This window comes from Poecilia reticulata, chromosome 23 (genome assembly GCF_904066995.2).
Source record: "Poecilia reticulata chromosome 23, P_reticulata-male-v2, whole genome shotgun sequence".
In the NCBI taxonomy this organism is placed as follows: domain Eukaryota; kingdom Metazoa; phylum Chordata; class Actinopteri; order Cyprinodontiformes; family Poeciliidae; genus Poecilia; species Poecilia reticulata.
The window spans coordinates 12,290,758-12,304,930 of NC_088852.1; the positions used below are offsets into that span (position 1 = coordinate 12,290,758).

Consider the following 14,173-nt stretch of genomic DNA (forward strand, 5'->3'; position numbering starts at 1 on the left):
AGTGAAAATTTGTAGAAAAACTTGCATTTTAAGACAAAGAATATACTGAAACCAGGCATTACTTTCAGTTTTATTTGCAGGGCACTGTGAAGTGGGGTTTTTGTCATTTGAAAGATGATGGCTTTCTTTGGCAGCGTAGATCACGACCCGTCTCTGTAGCCCTTCTGTTCACATTGTTAAAGTGTAGTTTTGACATCATTTCAACAGAAAAATACATTCAGCATATTGGAAACTATCTGAACACCATGCAACAGCTCTTGGATCTCAATCATGCATTTCAAATAAATACACATTTGCATGCAGTCACTTCAGAATTGAAAAAGAAAAAAAAAAATCCAATATGGACCCGAGAAAACGCTCAAGTTGTGACACACAACCCCAACTACAGTGACCTCTTAAAGAGTTCATCTGACATCAAGTGCACGTGTGCTTTAGTGCGTGTGTGGTAACGGTTTGGAATCGATACACAAAACGAGATATCAAAAATAAGACTTTGTCGTCTGCATAGAGCTGGAGATTCAATTACAGTCAATAGCAGAGCTCAACCTGTTTTAGCCCTTCAGGGTAAACGGATCGTGCGGTGCTCCGCCGGGGCCTTACTGGGTGGTTATGAGGTGGACGATCATGCGGATGATGCGGGAACCTCGGGGGCAGCTGCACAGGTCAATGCTCGGGCTCCTGATTTTGTCTTCCAGCAGCTGGTCCAGCTCCCAGCGCAGCTCCTTCACCAGCTCAGCCACCTGAAAACACACACACACACACAGGTTGGTAGTCTCAAGAATTTGGGATCAAGTTATTTATTTTATTTAACCCGTAACAGTTTGTCTGACCTGATGCGACGCTGCTGAGAATCGGATCCAGCCGTCGTCCAGAGAGATGACGAACTCCCCTTTGTGGAGCTCCACGTTGATCTGACCGCCTCCGAATAGCACCAGCGGGTAGACGCACACCATGCTGCAGTCTCTGATGAAGACGCGGCTCGTCTTCACCTTCTCGTGGTAAACCAGGTAGGGGCTGCCGTAATGGCGCACCTGTGAGTGGAAAGAATCGTGTTTTTTTTGGTTTTTTGGTCTGAGCCGACCTCGGCGGTTCCGTGCGGCTCAGGCTTACCGTGTAGTTGACGGACGAGGGGTGGATGTGGACGCAGCCGTCGCTCTTTGTCATGAAGCGCAGCTCGTTGGCTTTCGGTTGCATCTTCATGGCGCCCTTGCTGGTCATCTTGTAATTCCCCTGAGGAGCTCGAACCTGGATCGACCGAAAACATCGAGTTTCAGCTCATGAAAGAACCTTTTTTAAAACTATTGGAAGCAGGAGACATTGAAGGACAATCACCTGGACCACGTTTGGATAGAGAGCTGCGCACAGCATTGCAGACATCAGGCGGATGTTTTCTGAGTTAAGGTTGGCCTGGGAAGCAAAATATGACTGATTTCAAAGAGGTGTTCTTCACATTTAAAGCAAAACGATGGATTCAGTGTGTGTGTGTGTGACTCACCTCAGGCCCAGTAGCCTCCAAAACACCATCCGCTCCCTGTGAGGATAAGCGTTCAATAACCCTGGCCCTCAATCCCTCCTTAATGAAGCCGATGTCTGACAGCAGCTCTGCAAACTGCCTCTTCAGGCTGGCGATCTCCTGGATATGGAGCAAAGTTTAAGATGTTTAAAGAGCTTATTTTACAACACGATCACAAATTTTTATCTAAGAAGTTTGTGATTTCTGACCTGTAAACTGCGCCAGGACAGGAAGTTCTCCCTACAGTAGCGGAAGCCGGCCTGGTTACCGCTCTTTGCAGCGCAGCACCAACTCTGCCAAGGAGGGAGAGAATCCGTTACACAATTTATACCGTTCCAAAACTCAGATTCCCATATATTTTTATCCTATGTTTTTGCTGCATCATAAGACACTGGATTGCTTTTTTTTTTACACGGAAGCAGCAGATTTAAAACACAGATGGTGGGAAAGGTAATTTGACTGTGTAATGCCATTCATACTTCGTAGAAAAGAAAATAAGTCAGTACCTTGTATGCCTGTAACAAAGCCAGATGGTCACTGTTGGCCACTGCAAAGCCAAGTTTCTTCTCACTGGCTTCCTCTCTCTTATCCCAAGGTGACACCTGGAAACGGCCCAAATGCACAAAGGCTTCAGGAATCAGGATGTTGGATTGTTTTTTTTGTTTTTTTCATATTACAAATTAGCTCCATGTAGTTGTGATTCACATCGCAAAGAAAATCCTGCTTACAAACGGTGATTTAAAGGCCAGACTGGCTGCGATGGTGAGCGCCGGGTCGAGGCAGCGGAAGATGGCGCCAAACAGCATGAGTTTCCCGATACGCACGTCGACGGGCAGGCAGGCCAGGTGGTAGCCCAGCGGAGTCAGCTTCTCGTCCGGGGTCAGAGCTCCCAGGTCCTGGAGGCGCTGCCTGGCAGCGTCTTGGCTCCCCTCGGCCGGCGGCTCAATGAGCCGAGAGAAGACGGACTCCAGCTGCTGCTCGGCGAACAAGTCCAGGATCTTAATTCTGTTGTCACGGAAAGAGCAGGAAATACGAGTTAGAATTGGAAAACTCCGCTTTAACAAAAGAGCAAAACCGGGAAGCAGACGGACGGACCGGAGGCAGAGCTGCTCCAGGGGAACTCTCTGGATCTCGGGCAGCTGCTGCTCAGCCAGCTGGTGGCGGAAGCAGTGGCTGGTGAAGAGGTGGAAGCAAACCCCCGAGGCCACTCGGCCCGCTCGACCTTTCCTCTGCAGCGCGTTGGCCCGGGACACCCATGAGTCCTCCAGGCTCTCCATGCTCTTGGAAGCATCGTACCTGAGAGAACAGGCAGTGCAACGAGGACTCGTCTCAAAACCGTTTAAAAAAAAAAAAAAAAAAGGATTCATCTGTTTAATCTAATCTAACCGAACCTCTTTTCCTTCATCTTTCCAGAGTCGATGACGTAAACTACGTCGTCGATGGTTACCGAGGTCTCTGCGATGTTGGTGGAGATGATGATCTTGGTGACGCCCTCGGGGGGACGGCTGAAGACGGCCTGCTGCTCCTCATTGGATAGAGTGGAGTGGAGCGGGTAGACCACGCATCTGGTGTGTGTGTGTGTGTGTGTGTGTGTGTGTGTGCGTGCGTGCGTGCGACAAACACAGAAATTGAACATCATGGATCTTTTACAAACTGAGAATCATGTAATACAGTGAATTCACAGGATGTGCAAAAAGCCTTAGAATAAGTGAAGCGATCATCTTAAACTGAGTACTACTCTAAATGCTTAACTTAAAAAAGAAAATGAGTTTTTAAGTAAATATTTCTGTTTATTTTAAGGGATTCTTGCCATTTTTCTTAAAGACAATAATTTCACCCACCGACTAAACGTCCAAAAATTATTTTGCTGCACAAACAGCGGGATTTAATGTCGGTAAATGTTCCGTTTCTGTAAAGCTCACTTAAAAAAGAAAAAAAAAAAAGCATTAAAAAAAATAAAATAAATTATAATAAAAGTCCCAAACCTGGTGGTGCGTCTGTTGTTGAATATTCTGTTGGATTGCAGCTGCTCGTAAAGCATCTTAATCTCAGCGAGGCCTGGCATAAACACCAACACAGCACCTGCAATCAAACCAATAAAAGTAGTTTAAAATATTAAGAATATCACCTTTTTACAAAGAGAAGCACAAAGTGTCCTGACTGGCTCTGAGAAACTCTGACCTGGTGGGTAGTTGTGTTGTCCGTCCACTATCCACTCCAACAGGCTCTCCACCAAGTCCATGTTGATCTTGTCCAGGTCCATGGCAGCGATAGTTTTAAGGACAGATTTCTTTGTGTCTGTAAGAGCAAAGTGGATCATTAACACCCTGACAGAACCTTGAAGCTGAACAATTTCTTCTAAACTCGCCTTTGTATCTAACGGTGAGCTCCTGCAGGCCGAGCTGCTGGTCTGGGATCGAATCTTTGACAAAATCTTTCTTGCAGAAAGACATGAAGTTCCACACGTCGTCGCCCAAGTCGTCCACCGCGTCCCTCACGCCTCCACGGCCGCTTGCGGAAGACGAGCTCTGTTTTCCTGAGCGCATGAAAGGGCTGCCATCTTCTATAACGTAGCTGGAGACATAAATGAAACAAAGGATTGGGTGGCAGAGGTCAGATGGAATAATGGATGGACAGATAATACAGACAGACAAATAAAGGACAGACAGAAATGAAAAACAAAAAGCAAAGAAAAGACAGAAAACAAGAAAAAAAAGGTGCTAGACAGACAGAAAGTAAAAAGAGACAATGAATGAAAGAGAAAGAAAAACAACAGAAAAAAGAGAAAGTAAAAGACAATGGAAAGAAAAACAGAGAAAGAAACAAAGACAGAAACCAAGAAAGGAAGACAAATGGAATAAAAAGTAAAATGTGAAAATTCAAACATTTAATTTCATCCAGACATGGAAAATCTCAAATCAAATGCTAGGCTTTTCCAGACTATTTAGTTAGAAGAAAAGTGAAGATTATTACCCAGTTTTAGCAATGGCATCTTCAAGGAAAAACTGATCAACAGGGAATGTACGACCTGGAGAAGATAAACATTTAGATTAGACACATTAAAGTTCCACATTCAAGTTATGCACTGTGGACCAGAGTCCGTACCGGGTATATGGATAGTAGGACAGTTGTAGAAATACTCTGAGAAGAGGTTGGCATTGAGAGTGGCACTCATTAGAATAATCTTCAGGTCTTGCCTCTTTGTAATAAGGTCCTTAAGCACCAACAGCAGGAAGTCACTGTGTAGGAAAAAACAACAACAGAAGACGTAAAGAAACACGAAGACTCTGCACAGAGTTTAACATTCATCTGAGTTCAGTAAGCTGACCTCTCCTCTGTCCGCTCATGCACCTCATCCACAATAACGTGCGACACTCCTCTGAGGTCTGCGTCGCCCTCCAGTCTTCTGAGCAGAACGCCTGTGGTGCAGTACAGCAGCCGGGTGGCCGACGTCTGGAAAATGTAGGAAAGAAAGAGATTTATCTTCTCTGCACGCCGGAAGGTATCCACATTTGGGTTTCCTCTACATGTAATCAGAGTTTGAAATGACTTTAAACGTCATGAAATGTTAAAATCCGGCACACGCACTTACTAATGGAATATAAACCAGCATGTGTGCATACCCTGACGCTCTCCAGGCGGATCTGGTAGCCCACCGAGTTCCCCAGACACTCGGCCCGCTCCTGTGCGACTCTCTGAGCCACAGAGATGGCAGAAATCCGCCGAGGCTGGGTGCAGATGATGTTGGCCACCTGTCCGGCGGGACCGGCCAAAGAGGCGTCCAGGATGAACTGAGGAATCTGAGTGGTCTTACCGCACCTGGAAAGAAGGAGACGTTTTAAAAATGCACAGAGAACAGAAACACGACAGATGAAGAGCATCGCCTTACCCGGTCATCCCGCTGATCACCAGAATCTGGCAGCTGTCCAATTCATCCAGGATGTTCTCTTTCTCCTGCCAAGCCGGGAGGTTCCTCCTCTGCTCCAGCATAGACTTAAAGCGCCTGGAAGACTGGAATGAAGGAGAAATACAAGTCTAAAAGTTAAAATTCTGAGAAAAAAAATTCAGAATTCTGAGATTGGATTTAGGGATTAGAGTCCAGAATTCTGAGATTCAGCCTTCTGAGATTAAAGTCCGAAATCTGAGTTTAAAGTCAGAATTTGGAGAGAAAAAAACATAGAACTTGGAAAAAAAGATGTCAGAAATTGGAGGAAAAAAAACATCAGAATTAGAAAAACCGTCAGAATTTGGAGGAAAAAAAATGTCAGAATTTGGAGAAGAAAAAAAAAGTAAAAATTTGGAGAAAAAAAAAACCTCATTGGAATTTGAAGAAAAAATGTCAGAAATTGGAAGGAAAAACATGTCAAAATTTGGAGAAAAAATAAACAGAATTTGAAAAATAAAAAAAAACTGTCAGAATTTAGAGAAAGAAAGGTCAGAATATTGACATTAAAGTCAGAATTCAGTTTTTATTCGTGGCCCTGATCATCTCCCGTACCAAAGTACACGAATGGACACCTTTCTACAGTTATGGCAAATGTGGTTTGGGCACAAAATAAAATCACCTGTTTCTTTCCAAATGATATCTTAGATAAAAAAATTCTAAAAAATCACTTTTTGGCATAAAACGACTTGGGCCATTGTTGTACGAAGGGGACAATGTAAAGTTTCTGATGTTTTCTACCTGTTTTCTCTGGAAGTCTCGACACAGCTTGCCATTTTCTTGCAGGAGGTTCTCAGTTTTCTGACTGTGCTTGCTCTCCATCTTCTTCTTCAGGTTGACGTAGCTCTCGGCCTCCACTGGGACGGCTTCCACCTCCACCTCCTCCTCAGGCTCCTCAGCCTCTGCAGTCTCTTTTACTGGAAGGAAGAGCAGGTATCAACAGCAAAACAACAGACGTCAGATGTCTGCGGACCTGGATGACTCACTTTCTGCGGGTTTCTTGGTTGCTGGCGGAGCGGCCCTCCTGCTGTTGGTGCTGCTGGTTCTGCTCTTTGCGATGCTGAGAGGATTCGGTTGTGGTGCCACCACAGGAGGCGGCGCGCTGTACTTGTGATGCCCGACGGCCAGAAGCTCCTTCATACACTGCTCGTCCTCGCAGAGGGTGATCAGGGTGTAAACGACGGGCTCGCCGCTCTTCGCCGCAGCTAGTGCTTCTCCAAACAGCTTCTCGGTGACACTGAGTCTCCCCGCGGCTGCCACCGACTCGTCGTTGGTGCTGAAGGCGACTATCGGCGCCTCGTGAGGGTAACGGTTTCCCTTCGGGAAGCGGACCTCCAGCTCGTACTCAGGAGCAGAGTAGCTGGTGAAGCCGGGCTGGCTCGGCGCCTTTGGGTCCGAGGAGCCCGCCCCGGACTTCTCTCTACCCGGAAGCTCGTGTCTGAACCGGCATTTGTCGCCAAAGCGGCAGCCGCGGTCTTTGAGGTAGAATTTACAAACACTGCGGCTGCTCTTGCCCGCGGCGTCGCCTCTGTTTCTGGCCGGTTTGTCAGTGAGGAAGGGGATGTCCAGAGACACCGTCCACACGGCGTTGGCGATGCGCTCGTTGAAACGGTCGCCGTAAATGGCGGCCAACGCCAGGGCTTCCTCCTGACGCTGGTTCAGGCATTCGTCCATCGGCACCCCCTGGAGGCCGTCGGGGGAAACCGCTTTCTGTCCAAAGCGTTCGCTGAAGACCTGGAGGAGGAGATGCTCTAAAGTCGCTCCGAATTCTCCTCCGCCGGACTCCAGAGCCTGTTTGCTTCTCTCCCTGTCGAAGCCGTATCTTTAAAAGGGAATGCAAAAATGTTATGAAAAAATTTATTATAAATAATAAAACAAATAAAACTGGTTTAGAGCAGGAAATTAATTGTAACTTAAAAAAACAACAAAAAAAAAACATTATTTTGATTATGTTTAAAATGAACAACATAGAACTTTGGATAAATAAGAATGCATCTGTTTTCATTTTTAGGATGTTGATGTTCATGGAAAATGATCTGAAACAAAAAAGCGTCCAACATGACAAAAACAGATCTACATCATGTTACTGGGACCTTTAATTTAATTCTGTTGTGGAAATTCAACTAATTATTCAATGAAAGACTGAAAACCTGCTTAAGCCTGGATCTGTTATTATTCTTATAATTAAAGATGTTAGTAGAAGGAAGGAAAAGGGGATGAAAGAAAAGAAGGAAGGAAGAAAAAAGGACAAAAACACACAGATGATAATATCAGAAATAAAGTTTGGAAAATCAAATACTGAGTAAAAATACTTTGGTTAAAGTCCAAACGTTTCCAGAGTCTTAATAGAAACTGGTTAATTTCAGAAGCGGCTCGAGTTTCAGGTTTCAACCCTGCTTGACCTTAAAACAAACTTTCTGATGTGATCACCTGCAAAGCTTCCCGACAGCAAATAAGGAGATGACAGGTTCAGGTGTGGGATGCTCCTTCTCTTCCTCCTCCTCCTCCTCCTCTTCCTCCTCCTCTGGGTAATAAGCAGGGCTCTCATCTCGCTCCACAGGCTCATCGTTAGTGACCCAAAACTGACCTTCCTCACGGAGATCCAGCTCATCATATTCCTCTTCTTCTGAATAATCAGAGCCTGACTCCCTGATGCAAACAGAGTCATACGTTTGTTTCTAATAACAAATAAAATAACAATAACAACAAGAGAAGCGTAAGCTCACTCATAAGGCTCGTCAAAATCCTGCGTCTGCAGCTCCCGCAGCAACTCCTTGAGCTGTTCTTGGTTCTCATTGGTCATGAAGATTCTCTGCAAGGGCATGCTGCTCGCCTCGGGCCTGCTGCCGTCGCCTGCTTTCAGAGGGACCCTGGTGCTCACCAGGGACCTGGGGAGGGGCTTCCTGTCGCTCTTCGAGTCCCTTCGGCGATCGTTAAATCCCCGTCCTCGTCCCGCATCTCTCCCCCTTCCACGCCCGCCGCCACCACCACCGCCGCCTCGTCCTCTTCCAGGTCTGAAGAGACAGAAGTTCAGGGAAGGCAAAGCTGATAAAGTGATAAGTGATGCCGTGAGTACCTGCTGGAGCGAGAGGGTCCAAAATTGAGGCTGAAATCGTTATCGTCGTCATCCCAGCGACCGGCTCCTCCTCCCTTCCGGCTTCCACCTCCGCCACCTCCGCCTCCTCTGGGTTTGTTAAACCTTCCTCCTCCTCTGTTTGGCTTCCCTCCTCTTCTCCTGGCGTTCATCTTTCTGCTCCGACACACACACAATCAGTGTAAAAAAAAAAAAAACACGCAGGATTTCTCCAAATAAACTCCCTTAAACTTCAAAGTAGGCAAACCTTAAATCAGTGTTCCTTCATGGCTGCGAACCATCTGTGAACGGAGACAAAAAAAAGAGCAGATTGGATGTGTGTGTTTTCAGCTTTAAAAGCAAGAAAAAGAAAAAGAAAAAAAGAAAGGCAGCCTGGAATCCTGGGAACAGCAGCAGAGACGGGAGATGGACGCAGAGCGAGGCGGTTACTGTACGGGCACGACGGAGCGGAGAGTGGCTTATAGCTGAGGGGGGATTTTCAATTCAAGTGCAAAGCAATGAGATGGTGGCTGACACACTACGCTGTTGGCTGCAATTATGCAATCAAACTGCGGAGCAACAACCCCAGCAGTGCCGTGCAGCCCAGAGGCGACGCGGCTGCTCAGCCGTATTATTAGCAAAAAGAGCTTTGAGGGCACAATCATGGGGAAGGTTAGAAACACTTCAGAGAGTTAAGAAACGTCAGATGGTGGGTTGCTTGTCACAGTAACGCATGAAGTTTGTACTTTTTTAAATATATTTAGGTGTTTCGTACACACCAAGTTTTAATTCCACAGTGCAATCAGGTTGAGTTGTACACAACATTATTTACACTTTTTTTCTTTTAATCAATTCAACTATCAAACTTTATCTACAAAACATTCTTGTCCAATTTTAATTGTTTAACAGCTCTACATCGGCTTTTATAATAATAATAATAATAATAATAATAATACATTGTGTTTGTGTAGTGCTTTTATAAACACTTAGACACTTTACAGGAAACAAGTAATATTACAAACAGCACATTAAGTACATCAAACAAAATGATAAAAAACTTAAATAATTAGCACATTAATAAGCATAAAACAGGACAATAATCATACATTAAAAGCTGTTTGGAAACTGTTTTGAGATGTGATTTTAATTTTTATAGAAGATTAAATTGAGTTATAGTGTCTGCAGAAATGCTGCAAAGTAAAAATCAAACTAACATCAAGATTGAATTTGCTACGGTCACTCTTCAGCATTACTAGGAAAAGATTAAATTCAAGGCTATTAAGGTATTAAGAATAGTAAATTTATCTTTATTATTCTTATTATTGCATATACTATATATAGTCATTTTATTATTATTCCTGCTGCTTTATTGTTGCCATTTTAGAAATATTAACCATTCCTGGTGGATACAGTTACTCCAACATTAACCTACAGCTAAATTTAATCAATATAATCTCTTTGGCTTAGCTCTTCTGTCTTCAAACTGTTTTGTGTTTTTTGTATACGTCAAAAAAGTAAAAAAAAAATTAAAAAAAAAAATCTTATGTGGTTGTAATCAAAACTTTTACTGTTAAGATTGTGGGTTTTTTATTTGATTTTTTTTTCACATTTAATTTTAAAGCAGACTCAGTCTAAACTTTTACAGTTCCTATTATTAGGTTATTTTCTTTTTTACATGTAGCTGAATAAGACTAAAAATGTATATGATCTGTAAATTATAGTATATAGTGAATATACTATATTTCTGAGGTAAATGTGATTTAAATATGTGTTAAACAATCACTGAGTGTACTTAAGGAGACATCTAGTCCAGTTTACTACCACTGACCTCAGGCTACTGATGTTCATGGTGGTGGTCAATTAATTTGACCTCATTATTAATTTAAAACTACAAGCATTCAAATTTGAGAATACGTTCACAGCTTTTTCATGACTAACCCCAATTAAATCATATTTACTGAGTGGGAATTTGTTTGAGGGTTTAATGAAATGTTCCACGACGCACTCAAAATTAATTGAATGTAAGGGAACTTGATTACATGACTTCAATAAATATTATCTGACAGCAAGAGGTCGCCTAGAGTTATTCAAGTGGGATCACTTGAATATGTTTCGTGTACCGTACAAGTTACCATGTCAAAAACAAAGATCATCATAAGCATCAACTGAAAATCTATGTAGAAAAAAAAAGTTTAAATGGAAATAGTACACAAATTAAAAAAATATATGATCATTGAGACTTTTATACTATTATGAAGTTAATAGTTCATCAAAAATACGTAGCCACTATGAGAAATAAACTGTACAGGGTCTCGGTACATGTGTGCGAAAAGGTTTGTTTACGAATGCGAAATTAGCGTGCCTGCAGCCCGACCATATTGTTAGCTAACAAGCTAACAGCTAGCACGCTCTTAACTTCCACTGTAGCATGCTAGGCTATGTGAAAGATTTCCTCACAACCCAGACTCTCATGTTTCACAGTTTAGGATTAACCTAAACGTCTGAAACGTATCATAACCGATAAAGCCGACGATACATACCTTTCAGAAAATAACTTTTAAAGCGTGAACATACCTGAAACAGCAGCTCCAACACCCTCCGCCCCCCGGCACAGTGCATTCTCTTTCATTGGCCGAAGTTCGGAGTTCAGACTTTCTTTTCCGGTTCTTGTGTTGCATAACTGTAGTTTTTAAACCACTTTTAAGTTACTTATAACATTTGGCATCACACAAGGATAGCAGTAATATCAATTTTCATGAAACAATACCTTAAAAAATATACATTTTTCAACTACGTGAAAGAAAGTAGTCCCGCCCCCTAACTGCGGTGATTGGTCCTTGATTCTCCAGTCTTCTGCTGCTACTAGACTTTATATTAAGTTAAAGGGAAAAAAAGAAAGCAAACAAACATAAGAAAAATACTAATAAAAACTTTATCATTCAGCTAGCATTAGAAACTTTGGTAAATTTCCTTTCTTTAATGTAGCATGCATATAGAGTTATATCATCATCAGCTAGTAATAAAGCTTTCCATACCAATCACTGCAAATAAAAAGCTGCATGTACAGTAATACAGACGTAAAGCTTTTAGTTGTATTTCAGAGAAAAATGGTGTCTGGCTGCCTTTTCTGTTCATTTTTATCACTAAATGTATAAAAAGTCACACAACAGGCAAACTACAAATAATATAAATTGAAAACATTTCTTCTTGTATTCACAATGTAATAAATGCAATAATACCACCAGCTGTGTGTCATCATTGGGTTTAACGTCCCCAACTTAATTTTTTTAATAATATTTATAATATATAATATTTGAATAAGAAAACCTTGAACTGAAACTTAATTTTATTCATGTCTGGCCATTCCTAACAATATCAAAATACATTTTGAATAAAGCCAAGGAAACCAGATTCATTGAACTATTCTGATACATAATGGTAAATTTATTAAAACTCTTTTTGTAAGGTTTTTAAATGTAGTTGTAGTTCTTTCCGCTCTCTAGGGGATGGCGGTGTTCGCCTCAGCCCGGTTTTTAAAAAATTATATATATATATATATATATATATATATATATATATATATATATATATATATATATATATATATATATAGGCCACGCCCCTTCGATGTACAACCCCGTCCTTTTCCGCAAACAGCGGTTGCTGGGCCGCGTCAGAGACCCCATTGTTACCATGGCAACACCTACCTGCAGTTAGCTGCCGGAGCTCATTCTTAATGAAAACGTGTGAAAATTTTAGACTAATTACACCCATTTGGGCACAGCTAAGACTGATTCTTCATTCTCAACGACTCTGGGTTCAAATTTCCGACTTTACACGTCTTTTTTTTTCCCCATTCAGAGTGAAACAGCGTCTGTTGTGGACTCCGACAGCCATCTGCCAACTGAGGGAAGCTGTCATAGCATGACTGGTGAGGTGCAAATACCATCACACAGAGAAAAAAAACCCCAAGTGATTCTATTTTCTGTCAGACAATAAAAAGGGGACATAGTTTGAATCTGTAAATATCCACATGTAGACCAATTTTATTTAAGTGTTAAATGCGTTTGGATGTGTTTGTCTGCAGACACTGCAATTAAGGTTTCCCTCATTTTTCCAAATGGGGACAAGTACGGTGAGTAGGGACGGAAACCCAACCAACACTTGAATGTTCGGACCCTTTTCCACAGGTTATGTAATTTCCTGTACAGGTTTAATGACGTTTTACTTAAGATACAACAAAAATCTACAAAGGTTGCCCAACTGATTCCAACCAATGTGGAGCACATTTAGTCAAACCAAGTGGGTCTCACACAGGTTGAGTTGGAAACATTTGTTTGACTAAATGTTTTAATCACACAAAGATAACCTGAGTAGTTATAAAAAATAATTCAAATGATGACAAAAACTTAAGAGTAAAATAAAGTAAATAAAGATTAAAGTAATCAAGAGCAGTGCCAGAGTTACATAAACTGTGTGTTCACGTCACAGAGGGCGAGTGTCGCAAGGCTGAATCTGGAGAGCTGGTGAGAAGTGGCACAGGAAAACACACTTCAGCCAGCGGCATCATATACACGGGAGAGTGGCAAGAGGACAAAGTATGCGTTATCCATCTCTCTGTCCTCTTTTTAACGCCTGTTTGTTTATGATACATGTCTTTCCTCTCTCCAGATGCTGGGCAAAGGGACCCTGCAGTTTCCCTCTGGGGCCGTGTATGAAGGAGAGTTCAAAGGCAACGCGTACAACGGCTTTGGGACGTACACATTTCCGGATGGCTCTATGTATAAGGGCCAATTTTGCAATGACAGGTAGTCACCAGAGTACCCTCAGGCATTTCAAATGTCACAAAGTACAGTTCTGAATATCTGAACTGGTGTTTTATAGGTTGGAGGGAGAGGGTACCTTCACTGACACACAAGGCCTGAGGTGGACTGGAGACTTCCACGGCGAAGCAGCGCCTGGTCTCAAACTGATGCACAACCTCTAGACAAAAAAAAAAAAACAGACTGAAGAATCATTGATTAAAACTAAACTGCATTAGAAAAACACTAACACTGAAGGTTGATTAAACGTTCAAGTGTAAACATCTCTATCTCTATTCAGTAAAACACTTAGATGTTGGAAATCTTGAGGAAGCAGAATCAACGGGTATAGTTTAATCGAAAATATCTTTTATTTAAATTCTTGTTCTCTTCTAAACAGTATAGTACAAACAGTCCGTCTCCGATTGGCTCATCAGGACCTGCTGACGACTCCTTCCCACGAAAGCTCCCAGCTCTTAAAGCAGAATTTGGACACGTAAGCTTTTTTCAGAGAACAGTCGAAGGCAGGGTTAAGGCACCTTTTTACGTTTTCCATGTTTTTTGTGAAATGACAGATGTGGCAAGGGGCGTTTATTTGCTTCACGGATTTAGGAAACGGGTGTAAATGAGTTATAATTTCCAATGAGCAGAGTAAGAAGCCAAGATATACAATTTCAGTTTTAAATTTATTTTGCACCATGTTGACTTTGGAGCTACATTGTCCATCCATCCATCCATTTTCTTACACCCTTGTCCCTTAGTGGGGTCGGGAGGGTGCAGAAAGACCGGGGCCGGCAATCGAACCCAGAACCTTCTTGCTGCAAGGCAACAGCTCTACCAAC

The 14,173-nt window shown here is 42.5% G+C and overlaps 2 protein-coding genes across 6 annotated transcripts; one reads left to right on the plus strand and one right to left on the minus strand.

Moving 5' to 3' along the window:
• Positions 1 to 51: 51 nt before the first annotated feature.
• Positions 52 to 11,317, minus strand: dhx57 (DEAH (Asp-Glu-Ala-Asp/His) box polypeptide 57). The gene is made up of 25 exons (XM_008401075.3): positions 11,104 to 11,317; positions 8,798 to 8,831; positions 8,533 to 8,706; positions 8,183 to 8,470; positions 7,887 to 8,105; positions 6,443 to 7,278; positions 6,198 to 6,373; positions 5,403 to 5,524; positions 5,137 to 5,332; positions 4,842 to 4,966; positions 4,619 to 4,752; positions 4,487 to 4,541; positions 3,882 to 4,087; positions 3,695 to 3,811; positions 3,499 to 3,595; positions 2,905 to 3,078; positions 2,609 to 2,809; positions 2,242 to 2,518; positions 2,020 to 2,115; positions 1,723 to 1,806; positions 1,496 to 1,633; positions 1,333 to 1,407; positions 1,111 to 1,245; positions 831 to 1,031; positions 52 to 740 (listed from the first exon to the last, which is right to left on the minus strand). The coding sequence occupies exons 3-25, from the start codon at positions 8,700 to 8,702 to the stop codon at positions 597 to 599; spliced, it is 4,266 nt and encodes a 1,421-aa protein (XP_008399297.1). The 5' UTR covers positions 8,703 to 8,706; positions 8,798 to 8,831; positions 11,104 to 11,317; the 3' UTR covers positions 52 to 596.
• Positions 11,318 to 12,182: 865 nt separating this feature from the next.
• Positions 12,183 to 13,613, plus strand: morn2 (MORN repeat containing 2). Of its 5 annotated transcripts, XM_008401078.3 has the most exons (6): positions 12,183 to 12,273; positions 12,391 to 12,460; positions 12,617 to 12,664; positions 13,021 to 13,127; positions 13,201 to 13,337; positions 13,414 to 13,613. In XM_008401078.3, exons 2-6 carry the CDS (start codon positions 12,454 to 12,456, stop codon positions 13,514 to 13,516), a joined length of 402 nt encoding a protein of 133 aa, XP_008399300.1. In that variant the 5' UTR covers positions 12,183 to 12,273; positions 12,391 to 12,453; the 3' UTR covers positions 13,517 to 13,613. The 5 variants fall into 5 exon arrangements, with proteins under 5 accessions (XP_008399300.1, XP_008399302.1, XP_008399298.2 ...); XM_008401080.3 differs by lacking the exon at positions 12,617 to 12,664; XM_008401076.3 differs by having other exon boundaries at positions 12,216 to 12,460.
• The last annotated feature ends 560 nt before the right edge of the window (positions 13,614 to 14,173 follow it).

Coding starts and splice junctions, on each gene's coding strand:
- dhx57 (XM_008401075.3), bottom strand. CDS start 8,702: ATGAACGCCAGGAGAAGAGGAGGGAAGCCAAACAGAGGAGGAGGAAGG. Junction 4,753..4,841: donor CATGAGCGGACAGAGGAGAG/GTCAGCTTACTG, acceptor TTTCCTACACAG/TGACTTCCTGCTGTTGGTGC. Junction 1,634..1,722: donor TGTCCTGGCGCAGTTTACAG/GTCAGAAATCAC, acceptor CTCCATATCCAG/GAGATCGCCAGCCTGAAGAG.
- morn2 (XM_008401078.3), top strand. Junction 13,128..13,200: donor GAGAGTGGCAAGAGGACAAA/GTATGCGTTATC, acceptor TCCTCTCTCCAG/ATGCTGGGCAAAGGGACCCT. Junction 13,338..13,413: donor GGCCAATTTTGCAATGACAG/GTAGTCACCAGA, acceptor GGTGTTTTATAG/GTTGGAGGGAGAGGGTACCT.